Genomic DNA, 21,401 nt, shown 5'->3' with positions numbered 1-21,401 from the left:
GCCAGCAGACAAAACTGCTGGCAAAAGATTAAACTGTTTTGAAACATTGTATGATGTGTGAGATCTAGTAGTTACTGTTATCAGAATACAGGATTTAGTAAGGAAGGTGTTATGCTTCCAAATGTAGGTACAGAAAGGAGCATGTTCTGGTTTTGGATGATAGTCAAGCTGTTAAAGAAGGAGTATTTTGGGTTTTGGTTGAGGTTTTTTTTTTTTTTTTTTTAATACTCTCTTTATAGATTGCTTCTTATTAATTCTCCCAGTACAAAACTACATATTTATAAGGGAAAATTTCATCAGCATGCAAATTTCACCAGTGTGCATTGCTGGGATATATCTTTTATATTTTACCTAATCAAGGAACCAGAACTTTGACATAGACATATTGCAAATGCCTGGTGGTTTGATTGTTTTGGGCTTCTTTTGTTTTGTTCCTCTCTCCCCACCCCTCACCCCTCCTTCTGATAAGTCTCTCATTTTTTGTATTTCTTCTTTATGGCTGATGAGATTCACACTTTCTGTAAACTGAAAGGTCAGTCTTTAGCGTATTTGAACTTGTTTATCAAAATAAGTCAGCTGCCCATACAATAAGTCTATGCAGCAGGAAATGGTTTCAGATTTATGCTTTTTGCTATCTACTTTTTCACTGTTTCCCTTTCATGCTGCCTTTCTTAGTTTGCTTTATCTAGCAAACCTCATCTGCAAAACATGCAGATAAGAACTTCATTCAAAAAATGCCAACATCTTTGGAACTATATATCAGAGTCTGCAGCAGTGTTATGATACAAGCTGTAGTCAGGAGAAAAATTTGAATTTTGGGCTGCAAATAAGACTGCAAATGCCTCCCATTCTTACTTTCTAATTCTTACATTCAATGAGAATAACCAATGTGACTTTTAAACTGAAGAGGGTTCTCAGTTTGAATGTGTTGTTGAATACCTTCAGGGCAAATGTTACACCTCCTCCCCCAGCCAGTAGGAGCAAAATGTGGTTTGACACTAGACATCTTTTGGCAGCTCAGCTGAGACAAAAAAAAAGACCTATATCTGGCCTTCTGCTTTTGTTTAGGATGTAGTTTGTGAGACTTCATGTAATTACTTTAATTTCTCTTATGAGAAAAAAAAAAGTCGATGCTGAAAGAGTATAATTTTTTTTTTTTTTTTTTTTAACAAACTGAAACTAATGCTGTTATATAAGGATATCTGATACGTAAAATGAATTAGCTTCTGAAGGGCTGGAGAAGAGGTATTTGCTTCCTTGTTTTTCACTTTTTGAAAAGAATACGCACTTTTTTTCTCTCATAAAAAAAGAGAAATCTTTTAAATTATTTTTGATATTTTAAAATTATTTTTGTCTGGGTGGAATCAGTTTGCAGGGAGAACAGCCAAGATGAGTTTCAGAAAGCAGAGAAACAAACAAACCCCCCTGGACTCAAGGTTTGTGTGAAGCTGTTTAGGCCTGGTGAAGAGGAAATTCTAAGTACATTTCATAAATAGCCAATAAATTATTCAAATATGCCCTGGAATATTTGTATAATTTGTGCTCTTGATCTTTAAGTGACATGCATCTCATACAGAGGGCTGTTTTCAAGAAATGTGAGTAATGTTGCAAGAACACTTTCTAAGTGCTTTCAATTCTTCAGCAGACAGGAGAAAACCAGCCTATTGATGTCCTTCTGGATGGCAACATGGTCTTCTGTATATCCCCCCAGTATTGTGTCATCTGCAAACTTTAATGATCTGTTGCATCATCCAGATCATTAATGAAGATGATAAATGGAACCAATACTGACCTCTGAGTTACTCTGCTAGTAACTGGCCTCTAGCTAGACTTCCTGCCACTGATCACCATCCTCTGGGCTTGGCAGTTTAGGCATTTTTCAGTCCACCTCACTGCTTATCTAGCCCATCCTTCATCAGCTTGTCTAGGAGGATCTTATGGGAGACAGTGCCAAAAGACTTACTGATGTCAAGGCAGACAATATCCACTGCTCTCCCCTTGTCTACCAAGCCAGTCATTTCATCATAGAAGGTTATTAGGTTGGTCAAACATGACTGTCCCTGTGTGAATACTTGATGAATATTCTTGATCAAATTCTTGTCCTTCGTACACCTGACAGTGGTTTCCAGGATTAGCTGCTCCATCACCTTCCCAGAGCCTTAAGTGAGGCTGACCAACCTGTATTTCCTTGGGTCTTCCTTCCTGCCCTTTTTGAAGACAGGAGCAACATTTGCTTTATTCCAGTCCTCAGGCACCTCTCCCAATTGCCATGATTTTTCAAAGATTGTTGATTTTGCTTTGAAGCTCTATTTTAACATTTAAAGAGCTAAAATACAAATTATATACTATTCATTGTTGATTGTTCTTATTAAGCCTATTAAATGGTAAAGGTAACAGGTAACAGGTAAAAGGCAGCTAGCTGACACAAGTTCCAGTAAAGGATGAGACACTTGAAAACAAATAAAATCCAAAGCCATCACATTGTTGGAATAGTTAAGTGGTGTTATTAGATACTCTTCCATTTCCACATATTCACATAAGGCAAATATACTAGCAGAATTGACTTGGCTGAGAACCAGCAGACAGGCTCACAGAATCAGATCTAACTTTCAAAGCATGAACATCTATGATATCCCCTACAAATGCTTTTATGGTGTCATCCACAAGTCCTTTACAATCCCAAATAGATTACTCTGAGTCTCATCCCAGGCAAAAGTAGTGAAGAGTTAAATCCACATGTATATGACAAACCCCATCAATTTATATGAATCTGTATAAGGTATTAGAGTCAATATATGAGAAAGCTTAACACTCAGGTTTGAATATTGCTTAACAGGTGGTTACAGTTTTTTGCCTTATGGTTGCTTACATTAGTTAACAGTCTTTATTTACTGCCTGGGCAGAAAGATTCACACTCAGCCATTTACATTTCCAAAGCATGAGAAAACAGACACTGATGAAATGACAATAAGATCCCAAATCTTTTGCTGCTGAGAAGTATTATGGAATTACTGGGGAAGAGAGAAGCTTTAAATCTCAGTAGATCACCAGAAGAACCTTCCATGCAAAGGGAATAAATGGGTCCTCAATCAGGGATCCCCTTCTGTAAGAAATCACAATGGGGAAAGATTTTAATGAGAAGTCCAGTCTTTAGGACACAAGACTGTTAAGTGTCTGTCCGCTAATTGAAAGAACCCTGTAGTGGAAGAGACACTGTAAAAGTTCAGTGCTAGGTAAGCACTGACTTTTTCATTTTCATCCTCTGTATTTCTGAATTTGTAGACCCTTATATCTTAAGCAGTCTCTTTTGGAATTGTTTCTGTGCTGATTTAGCTGAAATAGTTATTTAAGAAAACTGATGAATATGAGGGCACTCTATCCTTAGAGACGTGATGAATCTTAAAAGTTAAGGTGCTGGCACACTGAAAGAGTTTGGCTTCCAATGCACTGATTCACAGTTTCTAAAGGATGATAGGTTGTACCTCCACTTAAGCAGCATATCTGGTTTGGGAATTGATAATTAAGGGCTAAAGAGGGAAAACCAATTTTCATTTCCTTCTTTAGCTGTATTCAGTCTAGTTGGGAACATATTTAAACTCCAAGGATGTCCAGGGATCTTGTGATAATTTTCATGAAAGCTTCTCCTCAGGTAATATAATTTGGTATCATTTTTAGGTTAATAGATAGACTCAATGATCTAAAAAGTCTTTCCCAACTTAGATGACTCCATGATTCTATGAATCTCAAGAACACTACTTATGTGTAGCTTTCTACAATTCAAAGTGCCAAACTACCATACAAGTGTCTACTCAAGCAATTAATGGGAGTTTTGGTGATTCAAACAAAAAAAAAAAAAAAAAAAAAAGGAATGTATTCTTTCACAATCACAATAGTCTTTTTAAAAACTAATCTTATAAAGAAAGGAGGCAGAAAATTCAGAAAGGAATTAAATTTTCTAATCCTAAAGGATATAAAGGTGTTCCTGCTTATGTCTTACAATGGTTAAAGCCCATTTATGTAAGGTTGAGACAGCTGGTTTTAATGCAAGTCACCAAATAAAATATTCATTAAAAAGCAATAGCTTTCAGCAATAACAGTTTGGTTATTAGGGAAAAGTTCGAGAGAATGTGTGAAGAACAAAATTTATTTCTAGCATTTTCTAGTTTGAATCATATTTCTTCATTTAGAGGCTTTCCTAATAGAATTAAACAATTCAACAAAGCACAAAAATTCAGGCAATCATAGTGTTATAAACAACTAATTAGTAAGCAATTATAAGTAAGAGGAAAGTAGTAACAATTGAACTTACTTCTTTCTGATTGCTTCTCAGGAATGCACAGACCATGTTTTGGTTCAGCAATCAAAACTGAACCACACAAGCATAAAAAAATATTTTTCCATGGACTGGAGAGCTGAATGTTTGGGTTTTTTTCTCACTTACTAAAGGACAAGGAAGAGAAGTAGGTATTTTCCCATTTGCTCTGTTTGCCTGTCAAACACTTTGGGCTCTTTCCCTCAATATTTCAGTAAAATTACAGTGTGTCAAACTGACCAGAGGAAGCAGAGATACAGATGGGGAAGGGAAGCCTTGTGGAATCCTGAATAAATATCACAAATTTTTGCTTTCATACTTTCTAATACAAGCATATAAGTCTTTGAGCTTAGTGGTGCTGTGTAACTCACATTTAATTAAATCCCATTTCTCTGAATAGCAAAGCTGAATGCTGAGGGCTCATGCAGGCAAACAAATGCTGTTCTCTTAATTGTCCATGTTTAGATACTGGCTATCCAAAACAACATGGTTTGTTTCAAAAATTAGATTTATCTTTTTATGATAAATGCTTTTCAAATCCTTTCTTAATATTGATCATGCTGTACAGAGACACCACTGCCATTCTTAAGAAGTACAATGCTTAATGGGAAGATGGAGGGGTAAAAGAGTGGAGAAAACTTTTATATGTCCATCACACTTAAGAAAGAAATATCACTACCACTGTAAATCAATTCTATATATGCAAAAACATCCCATTAAAATGACATTTTTCTATTTGTACAGACAATGTGTGGACAGTCAAAAAAAAGAAATTGTCCTATGAGGGTACTTCTTTTGCATCTTATTTTGTGACTTAAATAAGGAAGGAAAATGAAGAATGGTCAGAAATTAGCTCTTAAAGCTACTTTCAAAGTGTCTGTGATATAATGCAACTAATTGCTTATCCTTGCAAAGAAAGATCATCAGTGTTTTCCATATACATTTTAGCAGGAGGTCTGTCAGCATCAGTACAAATAGTACATGTCTCTAATAACACTTTCTTGATATAAGTTTTAAATGTATCGAATCAATAGTTCTAGAAGGTTATTCTGGTCATATTTGTTGTCATTAGAGGGGAAAAATATCACCATAGTAAAAGTATATACAAGATCTAAAGACAGAACTGGTGAAAAGCATGATTTGTTACTTATCCAAGTCAATGTTTTTTTAGAAACATAACAAGAAAACCCAATGAATGAGATTTTTGTTCTAAGAAAATTGATTTCTGCAATTTTATCTTCAATGGGATATACAACACCTAACAGTCATTTAAGGAAGCAAAACACTGTGTATTTTGCTAACTGGCAAGTTAGCAAACAAGCATTGTCTGATGAGAAGACTTAATGGGTAAATTAGCTGTATCTTTAGAAAAAATGGCTTATGTTACACAGTAAAACAATGCAAGATGTAGCAGTGCAACATATATGTGGTAATACAGACACGTCTGACAAAGCATAAAAGTGATTCAAGTACAGAGTCTTTAAAATTTTGCTAGTATTGAGCTTTCAAAGGAGTCTAGTACTGGCATTATGTGTTTTACTAGTGAAACATAGGAGCAAACTTGAGAAACTATATTCTAGAGGGACCAAAAATTAATACAGGTCTGATCTAAGGTCTATTAAGATCTGTTGGATTTTTTCAAAGTTTGCAGTCGTAATTACATGAGACTACAGTGGTGTTTGGTGGGCAACAATACAGAATTGGACTTCATGGCTATTGCTCAGTAAACAATGACAGCATCTTGATAGGAAGCTGATCATATACCTTATGCATGTTGATGTTACATGGTCTCTGTCAACTCATTCCTATTGCCAGCATGTTTAAATAATGTTATTACAACTCATTGCATTCAAATAATTTAAGTGTTTATGACTAGGAGGATGGGATCTGTGCCTTGTGCTGCTTACATTCATAGAATTATAGAATCATAGAATCATAGAATCATAGAATCATAGAATCATAGAATGGTTAGGGTTGTAAAAGACCTTAAGATCACCTAGCTCCAACCCCGCTGCCAACGGCAGGGATGCCTCACACTAGATCGTGTTGCCCAAGGCTCTGTCCAGCCTGGCCTTGAACACTGCCAGGGATGGAGCATTTATCACTTCTTTGGGCAAGCTGTTCCAGCGCCTCACCACCCTCACAGTAAAGAGCTTCTTCCTCATATCTAACCTGAACTTCCCATTTAAGTTTAAACTCATTCTCCCTTGTCCTATTGCTGCAGTCCCTAGTGAAGAATCCCTCTCTGGCATCCTTGTAGGCCCCCTTCAGATACTGGAAGGCTGCTATGAGGTCTCCACGCAGCCTTCTCTTCTCCAGGCTGAACAGCCCCGACTTTCTCAGCCTGTCTTCATATGGGAGGTGTTCCAGCCCCCTTATCCTCATGGCCCGCCTCGGAACATACTCCGTCAGCTCCATGTCCTTCTTATGTTGGGGACACCAGAACTGTATGCAATACTCCAAGTGAGGTCTCACAAGAGCAGAGTAGAGGGGCAGGATCACTTCCGTTGGCCTGCCGGTCACACTACTTTTGATGTGACCCAGGATAAGGGTGGCTTTCTGGGCTGCGAGCACACACTGAAGCCGGCTCATGTTCAGTTTCTCACTGATCAACACCCCCAAATTCTTCTCCACAGGGCTGCTCTGTATCTCTTCTCTTCCCAACCTGTAACTGTGCCTGGAATTGCCCTGACCAAGGTGTAGGACCTTACACTTGGCATGGTTAAACTTCATAAGGTTGGCATTGGCCCACGTTACAAGTGTGTCAAGGTCCCTCTGGATGACATCCCTTCCTTCCAGCGTATCAACTAAACCACATAACTTAGTGTCGTCAGCAAACTTGCTGGAGACGCATGCAATCCCACTGTCCATGTCGCTGACAAAGATGTTGAACAAGATCAGTCCCAACACTGACCCCTGAGGAACACCACTCCTTACTGGTCTCCATTTGGACATTGAGCCATTGACTGCAACTCTCTTCGTGTGGCCATCCAGCCAGTTCTTTATCCACTGAGTGGTCCATCCATCAAATTGATGTTTCTCCAGTTTAGAAACAAGGATGTCGTGCGGGACAGTGTTGAACGCTTTGCATGAGTCCAGGTAGATGATGTCAACAGCTTTGCCCCTATCCATCAGTTCTGTAGCCCCATCATTGAAAGCCACCAAATTTGTCAGGCATGATTTGCCCTTAGTGAAGCCATGCTGGCTGTCACCAACCACCTCCTTGTTTTTCATGTGCCTTAGCATGCTTTCCAAAAGAATCTGCTCCATGATCCTGCCAGGCACAGAAGTGAGACTGACTGGTCTGTAGTTCCCCGGTCTGTAGGTCCCCTGGACTGACTGGTCTGTAGTTCAATGAAAGATGAAGCTAAATTAGAACATCTTCCTCACCTTGAATTTGCACAGAAAACCATAAAGAAACAGAAAGAAACTGTTTCAATAGAAAGAATAGTTTCTATTTCTGTTTGAAACTGTTTCAAACAGAAAGAAACTGGAATTCAATGGGCTGGCTTCTTTAAAATATTTCACCGCATCTGCTGTCAGTTCTTGTCTCACTAATAAAGAATTGCATCACATTATTATGATTTGTCTGCTGGATTTGGTTATATTGATGAGACCTGGAAACATGAACTCACTACAACATCAGGATGCCGGGTTTTCAGCTTATAAATGTTTAAAAACAAAATCTATGTTGGTGAAAAAGCAAGAGAGTTGCTCTGTCCTCTAAGCAATGTCCCCATTAGATGAGAAGAAATATGACATTGAACGGACTTAAAGGAATGGCCATTTACAAAGATAAACAATCTGAAACAAAGATAAACAATCTTAGACTAAGAAAACTGTTGAAGAATTAAATTTTGTATTGAAATTTGGTTCCATGAGATATGGAAATACACAATATGTACTTTTTTCCTCTTTTATTGCAATGTTATTTACTAAGATATACAAGTCAAACTAAAGGGTAAAACCATTTTAAGAAGGAGAAACATTAAGATACTAGATAATGATATTTCATTTGTGGCAAAATCATTCAGAGACTTATACTGAGATATATTTTTTATTATTATTATTTGACTTGGCACAAATTTAGTGTGTATTTATATATGCTTGGAGCCACCTAGTTTAATTTTAGCAAAATGTTTTGACCCAGTTAAAAGGAAAGGAATGAAATCATTATCCAACAGGCATAAATAATGTTACTAGTTGGATTTATTTTGCAAAGTTAGGTAAATCAGATTCTCATTGCTGAATCTAAACCAACATGCTAAATAACATATTTTGTCATATTATTTTTCCTATAGGCTGTGACCATTATATGTTGTTTAGTTACACCAATTTATTCCTACAACAATAGAAATTGTAGGTGTTTCTCTAATTATTTGTTAGGCAAATAATTTTTAGACTTAACATAAGAAGTAAGCAATTAATCAATTAATTGTAGAAACCTCAACTTTTTATTATCGATCGTGTCTGTTGTCAACTTTTGCTCATCTTCTATCTCCTTTTTTTGACAAAGATCCTTCTTTATTTCTGGGATCTCTCTCTGGACTCTGAATTTTCCCTTAGTGTATTCCCTGGTATAATTTTGATCATTCCCTTTTGATGTAAACAATCATTCCAAGCTCAGAGGGCATATTGCCAAGTGTAACTGAGTTTAATACTGTTTGTGAACTAAGATTTAGAATGGTCTTCAAATACCTTGATAATATTTAGGTTGAATGACCTTAGGTTGAATGAATTTAGGTTGAAAGCTCCCCAGTGATAAGAGTAAATATCCTGCCATTATGGACTGCAAAGCTTTCCAGATATTAAACAAAGTGCTGTACATGTGCATGATAGACAAAAACTAGCTACATGCATTACAAGATGTGCCTGATAGTATAAGAATTAGTCCAGAATTATTTCTAAATTTTATCCAGTGACCATTTTGAAGTGTTTTATGTAAAAAAGTTTCTGAAGCATAAACAGTAATTTATATCAAATAGATAAATCTTGTTTATTAACCTGCAGTACCAATGAATCTAGAAGCAATGGACCTGCAATTGCGCAAATTCAGGAACAGGCAGCTGGTGTTTACCCATGTTACTCTGGTGTTCCACCCATATTATTTTGTAACTAAGTAGCTCTAGTGACCTCCTGGGAAGTAGAAGCTGTAAAGTTGAGTCTCTCTATGTGAAGAGGACTCTGGAAGAGCACACAAGGACTACATAGCATACAGAAAATATCACCATTACCACCATTTTAAAAGCAAATTTATTACAGCTGCATTTTGTCAAGAGCATGATGTTGATGGGTTAGTTGTGCTCAAAGCATGTCTGGTAGACAGGAATTGTTAATCAAGTTTCTGGACCCTAATGAATTTTTGTAGGAACTGGGAACTAGGCCAGCAGTTTTCCCTGTTTCAAAAACAGGGATGTAGGGGTCAAAAATTTCTATGCTTGCATAGGAAGGTGCCATATGGATGTAGAAACCTTAAGCTTTATGGAACCTCTTTGACAGACTGTTTGGGACATTAAAATCTTCTAAAATAATGTTTTGTTCTGACCTTATATTTTTAACAGTGGTTTTCACTGTAGATTGGCAAGGACTCTCTCTGCTCATTAATCTTCATGATTTATCTCTTATGGATTTTAACTGGGAGTCTGTCAATGGGGTCTGTAAAACATGTTCATGGTTGTAGCACACCTAAGGTTTACATAAGAAAAAGTTCTCAGCAATTGGAAGACTGAGCTATTAAAGTTCAAGTGCTATTAACATGTAGCTAATATTTAGATAGTACATAGAAATTGAACCTAATCAACCCTTCTTTTGTCACTGTGTTGGTAACTGTGAAAACTTACAATTGTTTACTGGGGAGGTGGATTTTGAACTGAGTTCAAGTAACTTAAAATTCTTTTTAAATTGAGCATCCTAAAATTGAAGATATATACAGCTTTCTAAATTGCTTGTTTTTCTTTATATGATTCCTTTTAGTATCAGGGATAGGTTGTAAGAAATCTAAAGCCACATGAATCTATTCTATGCAGCTTTTGAAAGCTGAAAGAAGATTTACTATTTTAATTTTTAGATTAGCTCAGAATGTGTAAAAACTTTTCTACTTATTTTTATCTGCAAAAAAAGTATTAGTATTCAGCACAGCCAGGAAAATTCACTGGGTTCATCAGTGACCAGAACATGCAAAAGCCATCAAGTTCCAAGTCAAGTGTACATGACCTACGATTTGGTCTCAACTTTTAAATTCTTGGGTTGAGCAAACACCAAAGAAAGAACAACATTCATAAGGAGAAACCACTTTGATGTTTTTCTGGAAGCCTTTCATCCATTGTCTGAAAACTAACTTATTCTTTTCAGTGGACAAAGAATAGTTTGAAAGTACTTACATAGGTCTGTAAGTTATGAAAAAGCCAGTTATGAAGAACTGTTTGAACAAAGCTGCTTAAGATCTGGGAAACATGCAGTGAAGAATAATTGATAATGCACAATTAAATTAACAAATTATAACAATTACTGTAAATGAAAGCCACAGTGACACAGTTTTTGAGTGATGTAAACTTTGCAGGAGTGCAATGTGCAGGAGAAAGTCCACTGGCAAACAAATTTTAGTACATCCCTGGTTTATACTGAATTTGGAATGTTGCACCAGAAAAAAAAATCTTTTCTCTTCTGGAAAACTCTTTGATTTATCTTACTGGTTATTTCTCATGATTAGTACTACTTTATCAATATGAATTCTGTATCAATAAAATAGTAATTTTTTTTTGCTAGCATAGATTCTACATTCTGTATCTATCAGCTAAAAAAAGAATCATTAAGAGGAATTAAAGTCTATATGTGACTCTATGAATCTGTATTACTAATTAAATAAAAAAGATGAAAAAGCTAAGCAATTTGGTTATTTATGTTTATGTCATATGTTTATGACTATGCAACAAAGTCTTGTGAGCCATGTGTGCAAATATACATGCTAACATTTGGATGCTTAATCTTAGCATTTCATTTGCATTTTCTCTTCCATCATGTCAGGTTGTTCTTTACTTGTTCTATACTTATCTACTTCTTAATTATTATTCAAATATTTTAAGTTTATGCATATAGATAAATAGATATTTCTAAATACAGATACGTATAACTATACATATTACACATTTTTCATCATGTACATAGGACACTAAAGCATTCTACTTCAAGTAAAAAAGGTAAAAAATGTAAAAAACTCATATACAGTAAAGTAGTCTGCATGATTAGAGGTTAAATTCTTTCTTCAGTAGTTTAAGACAACAAAGTTGTACTAGGGCGATCCATACTAATATTTAATTCATATTTTCTGTGTAAACCAGAACCTCATGAGTGAAATTAAATACCTCTATTCTTGTCTGTCATGAATCAGTACAGTTCACTGAAGTTGTAGGGTTTAATTTATACTAGTCAAGAATCTGGAACATGTTTTTATTTTTACCATAAACTAGGAAAAAAACATGGATATAGCTATAACACTATGCAGGAAGATTTCCTCCCGAGCAGTTTGAGCTTTGCTCATCTTTTTTGTGGGGGGATTGAGGGCACACTATGATGGGAGACAATATTTGTAAATGTGAGAGAAAATAAGCTGAACACACTTCTCCTTATGTGGTTTTGTTATGGAACAAATTTTCTATGAGGAGCATGAGCTTGTTTTAAATAACGTACTGCCAAATGAATTACAGGCCACTTGGTTTATAAAGTAATTATCTGAATAGATGTTTAAAAGTTTAGGAAGGTGGTAAGCCAATACCATTTGAGCAATTAATTCACCACAGGAAAAATATTTGTGGATTTTATCTACCTGGCTTGCCTACATCATATCCCCTAGACTTGAATGAGAGATGTGAAAAGACTATGTTATCTCCTTTTGCAAAAAAACCCCAAAACCCCACAACCAACTCCCCCGCCTCCTCCTCCAAAATAAAAAAAAAAAAAAAAAAAAAAAAAAGGAAAATTTTGGAAAGGAAAAGGAATTTCCCTTACAATAAAGGGGAATCATATACCTGATGTCAGGTTGTAATGTCGTGAAGCTTCTTTTACTGGTGAGACTTCTGAAAAGCAAAGCATAGGTGATAAATAAATCTTCATTTTCACACCAAAATATTTAAACAAATTTCGATAAGAAACATGCTAGTTTCTTGGAATCAGCTTACAGATAGGAATCTCTATAAACCAGATTCTTTTGTAAGCATGGCTTTCCTAGTAAATTATTTAAACATAGAAATTTTATGTCTAGCAAAGCCATAAAAGCAAACTGCTTCTAGATAGTTTAGCAAATTTGCACCAATACAACTAATTAGTATCCTTTTTTATATGCAAGTCACTGTCTCTAACCTATGTAGAGAAGACATTTTTGTCTTAGACCACTAACTTAATACATTTGTGTAACTTATTGCTATTAATTATCTTCAGAGGTATAGCAGAAACCGTTTATCTGTCTGCATATTACTGCAGGGAAACAATCAAAACAGTGCTGCGTCCAACAGGTTGGTCAGAATATAGGTGACCATGAAGTCTATCTTGTGTAAAAAGCGCTACTTGTTATCAATGTAGTTATTCTACAGTATGAAGCTACTGGTCTAAAGCATCACCCAAGATATGGAGATGAACTTTGCACTGTCTCACTAAGGAGCATAACAGCAGACTAAGTAGGGACTACTAATCCTACTAGTCTGTCAATACAGTGCTGGAGGATCCCGCAGGCAGGCTAATGCTAGTCAGGGAGGGTCACAGGCAGGGCACCGCTGCAGCCAGATTGGATGTGCTGATGTAATCAGCTGAAAAGCCATCTGACACTCAGTTACTGGGGATTTATGCACAATTTCATCGTTTTTGTTTACTTGCATGTATTTAGAAAGACCAACAAAGCTCTTCTTTTCAATCTCATGGAAAAAACTGTTTGCATTTTTATTGTTATCTGCTGAGATTTTCATCCCTTTATTACCTTTGTTTTTTTGGTATTTCAGATGTTTCTTCTCAATTGTTTTTTCTAGCAAGAAAAAAAGTAGCACAGTTCAAGGTTAGTAAATTGACTGTGAAACAGATTATTGCCTAGAGTTTTCAAGTAAAATTCTTTGAAAATTAACACAGATCTTGTAGGGTTTGTTTCAAATAACAATCCATGTAAAGTTTTAATCTCATACTGTTTTAGTTGTGATCTTCTACATATGTATCACCCACAGAGTAAATTCATACCTTCTTTTTCCTTAGCTGCCTTTGTTTTTCTCGTAGCTAGAAAGATTTGCAAAGAAAGAACATTAAGTGACAATCATCAGAAATATGGGACTCTTACAATAAGTACATTGCACAGAGCTGATCTCCTTAGTAATTTCTCTGGAATAATAACTGTGGTAAATGTGTCTCGTGGCATGTATACAATGTACCTAATATTACTACAGTGGCTGCTACCCTTAGTGGCAGTAGCAGTTATAGGCTTTCTGAACAATCACTGGAAATTGTTTGAATATTGCTGGTTGCAGACTAGTTTGGAAACTCTTGATAAAGGCTTTAGGCACTAGAATTCTGTAATTCCCTAAGTACTGCCAGAATTCCCCAATTATTGGTGGCCAAAATATGTTAGGTAAGGATCCTTCTGCTTGGTTCCTGCTTTTTTACATTCTTTCCTGGAGAAATCTCAATCATCTGAAACAAAAAAAACAGATCCCCACCTACACACCCCAGAATATGGAGCTAGATGGATGTTTAGAACCTTCAAATGTGACCATTCTGAAGTACTGCAGCAGTAGGTTCTGATTTATTTTATTTAGTTTATTTTTCTCTGATTGTACAGTCACTTAGAACATGGGCTTTTTTTCTTTTTGGCATCCTTTTCCCCAGCCTGCAAACACAGACATTTGGTCTGTGACTCCATTCAACAAGGCAGATTGAAATTAAGTAAGGTGTATTGCTTCAGGCATCTGAGCCCATTTCAGTATTCCCTGTTGACTGCAGCAGAAAACTGGCAGGCTGCCTTTGTATTGTTCATTTGCACTTCATATCTTCCCACCAGCTGTAATAATGCTTTGTTCAGTGTCTTCTGATGCATGTGTTATCTGATTAACACTAGCTTACTCAGTGTTGACCACCTGTGTCTAGCCCACCGAAACATGCTGCAGATGATGAACAGTAAAATAATGTAATAACCAATCACAACAGTCTTTGGTAGAGAACCGTGCAGCTGCAATTCTGTCAGTTTAACAGTGCTGGTTTATGTTAGCATTGTTCATTGTTGATGAACAATATGTATTAATCAGTACTGGTATGTTCATTAATTCTTTTCATAAGAATACCAGAGAAATGTAGTATTTACCTGCTGTTGGGATTTCACCTGTTGGTTCTCCAGGAAAATAAGCAGAAATGAAGAAGAAGGGGGAAAGGAAAAGAATATGAGGTTCAGTACCATGTTTTTTCAAGGCAAGTAACCATTTAAATAGATCTTCTCTTTAATCTGCAACTTTTCTACAGTATATTAATTTTCAAAGACGTCTGCCTCAACAATGGGCGTGTACACAGAATTTCACACTGAAAGCTGATTCTCACTCTTTGAAGTACTATAATCCAGCATGCAATGGTTCCTGCAAATGCAAACACTGTGCCAAGCAAAGCTTTCCTGCAAGCAAATATTTAGAGTTATTTTTAAATGCACATTTAAGGTTTTAGCTGATTGTGTTACTTTCCACAAAATGTATTCAGTTTAATTGTTACCTCTCTTTTCTTATAACCCACATGTCCCAACCAAAGACTGGCACTGACCTTGAATACCTGGCAATCACCCTTCTATACTGTTTTTCCTGCATTACCAGTTTGCCTTGCCTTTTAAAATAAAAGCTCTTGAGATCTAGAAAAATTTTGTCTACATCTTTGCACAGCACCTAGCAAAAAAGTATAATATATTCCTCTGCTATTATAATACTCATAATAATTAATGAAAATCAATTAATTGATTAATTCAATGGGATAGAAATTCTCTGGTGTAAACCACCATTACTCTTTTTAAATCAAAGGAATACTTAAATTGTGATTTAGAATCCAAGATTTAATTTACGTATCACTAATTCACTAATCACAGTTATATTTTAGAATAAAATTGAAAAGGAAGAGAATAACCTCACTAGCCAGGCAAAGCCTTTATTCCTTGAACCTAGAGCTGGATAAAAAAAAAAAACCTTAGGGTGTCTTTTGATTGAATTATCTGTATTTTCTTCATGCTGAGTTTTGGCTTCAGATGAATGTGAACTTCTGCAGCTCACACCAAGGTGAAAATGATTAAATGTTTTTTTTCGACAGGAAGGCTGAACAATAGAGCATGTTTTTCACTAACACATCCCAGGAAACTTTCAGTCAGGTCTTCATTCATAAGGAAACTCATAAATGCCAGTGCTCAATACTTAGGCATCACAGGCATTAAGCAAAGACCAGTTTTGCTTCTGTTGAAAGCCCATATGCTTAAGTTCTTTAATATTTACATTTCTGCTTATGATCATGCTTACAGTTGCTGAAAGCTGATACATTACTGCGTTGTGACCCATTGTGACCTATTCTCATTTTTCAGAAGAAAAAAGAAAGAGATTTATCTGAGGCACTAAAACCTGGGAAAGGCGTTCATGTTATCATTCCTTAACTGAGGGCTTATCTGGCTGAGGGATCTGGACTGGCCCAGTTATATGCATGTTTTAATATCCTAATTAAGGATAAATGGTTGATTTCCTTAGACAGTGAGGTTCTGGAAGACCGTGGGCTTGAAGGGTAGTTAGTCTGACCCTCTGACCTGTATAAGGGTCATTTCTTCTCTCAGTGCCTTGACAAACTTCCATTTATCCTGAGGGCTTTGGGAAACATTTTACCTCTATCATTGGACATTCATTATAGATGGAAATAGAGTTTAGCCAATGTTTAGTTTTTTCTAAAAATAGCAGACTACATGTTCTTCCTCTTGATTGTAAAATATGGTTTGGTAATACTTTTGCATGAGTAAGATATTGCACCATTTTTGTCCTCTGTTCAAGGTAACCTCTCACAATTTGTGAGTCTTTAGTCAGTATGCAGGGAGTAAATATAGAGTTTCATTAGACGTTCAAATTTGATATGGGACCAATTGCTCTCAAAGACCCTCCTGCATGCTGAAACAGAAATAGTAAAAAATAAGATAGTTTACTAGTTGCTTTTATAATTGAGCAAGCAGCCGTGTGGTGTTTAGCTGCCTGCCAGGTTAAACCATGAGAGCAGGTTACTATAAAAATGTATTGGTTGTTAATTTGGGGACTTTTCAAACTCAACATTTTATTTCTGTTTTTAACACGTCATTCACTTATTGAGACAATATCTCTACTGATTTAAACCCCATTTACTTTTACTGTACAAATCCACAGGGTACAATGTGTGAATGAATTTGGTCATGAATTAATGTATGGATTTATTTTACCTTCTACTAGACCTGAACTGCAAAATCAGTGAACATTTTGTCCATGGCTACATCTCATACTGGATTACATGATATCTATGTTCATGTTATGCCAAGTATAATGTACACCTAGCTAGGAAATGTATGGAGCAAAGCTACATAGAGCTCTAGAAATAAATAAGGCAGTGATTCAACTAAGTGTTATTATTTGAGTGGAAAAAAGTAATTTAAAATAGATGGCTCTGGTGCTTAAAATCGTGGACTAGATTTATTCAAAGATGGTTAGCTCAAAATAGGCATTGTAAACAGAATTACTTTTGTATATGATCATAGGTCTGCATGTTACTGTTTTTTCTTTTTTCATTTTTTTCCTTTTATTTTTCTAAGGGCACTGTTAACCTTTATAATCATCTCAAGCAGCAGGATATAAACTCAAGAATGTTGTACAAACATCCCTCTGCAAAGGTCAAAGGAAAGTATCTTGGTTGTTCCTTATATTCACAATATGCCAGAGTAATACTGTTCTTGACAAAAAAGTATCGTAGACAGTGATTTTGGCTTAAAATGTTACTTATTGTAGAAAGCAGGAGGAATTAGTCACTTAAATCTCTGATGATTCTCTAATAGTAAAGAGTGCCATCAGTGGGTTTCTCAGACAAATCAGTGTAGAAGACAAAAAGTCAGTGAACAGATCCAGTGAATACAAGACTGAACAAATCTGAATAATGGAATCAAATAGAAGAAAATTTACTTAAAATACTGGCAAAACTGGAAATAAAACCACCAATTACTTCAGAGGAAATAATAATTTTGCAATAATAATTTGAAAACTGAAAACTGCAATTCAAGATTGAGGGATATCCATCAGTACTGGCATATTTCGGATCCTTTGTGTTCCTTCTTTCCCTTTGAAGCTGCGGTTCAGAATGGCACTGTGTCTTCTGACAGGTGTTTAAGGGTGGATATTCATCTTGTATAACTTCAAGTACCTGACATAGGAGACCAATTTAGGAATCTTAATGGGATCATTTTGCCTGGCCTTGTTGTCAGCTTCTGATCTGGAGCAGGAACAGGTGTGTGTCTCATGGGGTCTGGCCTTGGTTTTGCATGGTTTTCGTAGGTTACTTTGCATCAGAATAACACATGGTTTCATCTTGATGTGCCAGGCATAGTACATAAAAGAAAACAGAGCTCTTGTGCTGACAAAGCTACAACTAATTCATTTATGAAGGTCCCTACTTCAACATTTTCACAATCCAAAGCATGCAATGTAAACACTGTTCTTTCGATTGTTGTTTGATTATGATTTGCAGTATGTAATGTGTAATGACTTGCCATAATAAGCATAGACCTGTCTTCATCTGTTCAGATAACCTTAAAAAGGTCATTATCCAACGACTTCAATGAAAGTTTTTGCTATGAAAGAAATTCCCATTGAATTCTCCTTAAAACTCATCTAAACCAGAAATATTACTTTCTCTAATTTAATTTAGTTTTTTATAAAAGTAGGGATAAAAAAAGCATATTGAAACAAGGCCAAGAACGTGCTTAGTGAATTAATAAAATAACTAATTTTCAAATGGTAAAATAAATAATGAAAAAGTTGTCTAATTCAGTTACGCTATGTGCCATTTTGTTATTTCTAACAAACAATATGTTTGCATAAAGATAAGTCATATGTCTACATTTTTAGTGTATTTTTATAAAAAGTGAATATAGCAAATGGAGTTTGAATGTTGCAGTCACAATATTAAATCATAAATTTACTTTGGGTGTGTTCAGTGTTACTAAGCAGGTGGAGTACAGAAGTATCTGTAGTGCAAGCAAGAAAGTATCATTTTCCAACATGACAAAATTACAAAAATGCAAATTGAGACAACATGCATCTGAAAAAAAGGTTTATATTCCATAGGAAACAAGACATGGCACGTACTTGCAGTGTTTTTCAGTTTGACTGGGAATTAAAAAGAAAAAAAATCAGAACAGATTCAGGTGCAGAATAGTCAGGTACAGTATAATACTGTTACAGTGAATAACGGCTTTATTTGTTCTATCTTATTTACTGCATATCAAAACATAATATTTAGTAACCTCTTAGTAATTAATAACAATCTAATGATGGATAATAACAGTGGAGATGTTCTCATCTGCACATTACAATTGCTGTGCTAGAGTTAAGGATGGATAACAATAACAAGAATTTTAATTCTTCACTTATTTCCTTTTATGGAGAAGCATGGAGAAAACATTTTTTAAATCTATGGTGATTGTCTCATAGTGAAACTGAACAGTGCTGCTTCCTATATTTGCAGTTATTTTGCTATCTTATACAAGTGAGGCTGCGTAGGAGCTGTGGTATACAGAGACATTTATCATAGATGATGAACATTGCCACGTCATGATCTGAATAGTACGTTGTGTGATACGTGCTACGGACAAAAATTAAGCTATTGCTGGTCTTTTGAAGTTGACTTATGCAGAAGACTGAGAAGTCCAAACAAATGGCAGACACCACAAATAATTAGCAAAATGAAGCCATTTGAAGCACTTTCAGAAAATCGTTCACATTCTTTGATGACGTAACTTCTTTGGCACTGGTGGAATTACAGATGCAAAAATTTGACCTTTGAGATATATATATGAGACAATCAGCATTGAAGTATGTAATGTGCTATCTTTGCTATGGTATGACATATCAAGGCCAATCTATACAGCAACATAGACCACAGGGCCATGATTTTGGCATTTGTCATTTATAATTGTACTTTGCAATTTCTTTAAAGAATAGTTTCAAAAAGTAATGAATGAATAAAATGCAGGAGTGCTCACCTGGTTTTGTGGGTAGAACATCTCTTTCATGTCTGACTGCTTCATGCTCTAGATAAAAGAAATAACATAATAAAATTCTCATAATGTTTCTGTTATTATTTGTATGCCCCCCCCCCCTTTTTTTTTTTCAACTAAGAAGGATTGCATGTCTATTTTTCAGGAATAAACATTCATTTTCTGTTGGTTCATGCTGTTATTTTGTGAAAACGACACGTGACTAGTTACTAATAGATTATCAGCTGAGTGATCTGCCACAAAATAATAAAGTTCAGTAGTGCTGCACATAGCTCCACACATACAGCAACTACTAATATTAGTAACAGTTATGCATGTATCTTAAGGCAGAAGACAGTTAAGATGGGCTCCCCTTAAATTCTGAAATGTAATTTATAGCTACTCTCTTTTTTTGTTATTTGAAAGAAGAGTACAGAGTAAACTGAACTACCATTCACTTGACCTTTATGTTGTTGATTCAGACATACTTGAGCTGAATTCCCAAAGTCTCGAACACATCCTATTCCATATAAATAAATTATATCTCACTGTGGAAAATTAGAGAACTAACACTGCTTGGTAGGCAGTTCCCCTCTCTCCCTCACCCCCTTTCTATTTCATAATTATTACTGGAAAAATAGGAATTTATGTTAGGTTGCTGGAAATGGAACAGATGAAGAAGCTTTGTTTCAAAAACAAAGTCTAACACTACATAATTTATAAGAAAGTCATACCTGCTTGAAAGGAATTGAAAAAAACTTCACCACAGATTTTGTATTATAGTAGCAGTTATGCCAAATGAAGGCAAATAAGGGCCACTGGTGCATTTTAGAGCTGAGAAACCAATGGACAGCTATAATGGCCTTGTTTCCGGGTGATGTTTCCCACAGCTAAAAATACTGTTCATCAGTTCCTTTTTGAGCAACAAAGACTTAAAGGTGGGCTGTAAAGTGGAAGATATTGAAAATATGTGTTGCATCTGAAAAAAGGGCAGTATACCTCAGCCCTTCTGCTACTCGGATGAGTAATTGAAGTCCTAGCAACTGTGATTTCAGGTGAATATATATGCCAGAAAATGCTGAGATGAAGACATGATAGGGAATTTCAAATGAGAAACAGTTTTGTGAGGTGTGAATGAAAATTTCTGTCAGTGAACAGCTATATTTTTCCCATATTTGGGCTTTTTTTGAGCATGGCAGCATTTGGGTACTTAACTGAATACCCTTTTTTGCTTTTGCAGTTTACCTTGCATGCTGAAGATATGAAAGATATAGGAAGTTAACAAGTAAGCTGCATGGTAAGTTGATGTATGGACTCTTTTTTCAGTTCTTTTTGACTGAGAAAAGCTCTAGACAGCTATACTAAAATAATATATGATTAGGAAGAAAATGTAATGATTTTTTCTTCTCTTTTTAATTCAGCAAGAGTATTTATTAACCCAAGTAGTTATTAATGGTGAATTTTACAAAGCTTGTCTTTCCTGATTTAGTATTTTTTGTTGATACTTGTGGTATGGGAAGCAAAGAATGAGTTTACTCCTATACTGAAGCAATTGGTTATGTCAAATGAACTTTGGCAAGACGGTATGTTAAATGACAAGACAGTATGTTAAATGGAAGTAATGAAAAGCATGGTGATAAAGACACTATAATTTTAAGCAAAACTAGAAATTGCTAAGATCAAGATTCCATATGCTAACGCCAAAAAAGCCATACATATCCAGCTATTTTACAGGAATTTTTCTGATCAAGGTAGGTACCACGTACTTGCTGGTTTTGCCTGGACTACAGAAGACAAAAGGTAAAATGCAATATTTAGATATAAAAAGAAAAGAGATTTTATTTT

At 35.5% G+C, this 21,401-nt stretch overlaps 1 protein-coding gene across 1 annotated transcript in view; it reads right to left on the bottom strand.

The window, feature by feature from the left end:
• The window catches only part of TRDN (triadin), a gene marked incomplete at both ends in the record, with an annotated part of 198,036 nt that overhangs the window by 2,914 nt on the left and 173,721 nt on the right, over nt 1-21,401 (bottom strand). Inside the window, 3 exons of the mRNA XM_080615893.1 lie at nt 12,337-12,384; nt 18,667-18,687; nt 19,563-19,610. Of these exons, the coding sequence (XP_080472019.1) occupies nt 12,337-12,384; nt 18,667-18,687; nt 19,563-19,610 (117 nt within the window). The remainder of the gene's footprint in view (nt 1-12,336; nt 12,385-18,666; nt 18,688-19,562; nt 19,611-21,401) is intronic.

The sequence above is a fragment of the Psittacula echo genome, assembly GCF_963264785.1.
Source record: "Psittacula echo genome assembly, chromosome: 4".
In the NCBI taxonomy this organism is placed as follows: Eukaryota; Metazoa; Chordata; class Aves; order Psittaciformes; family Psittacidae; genus Psittacula; species Psittacula echo.
Note: the sequence above shows the minus strand (reverse complement) of the source record. Positions and strands in the feature narration are given on the sequence as shown.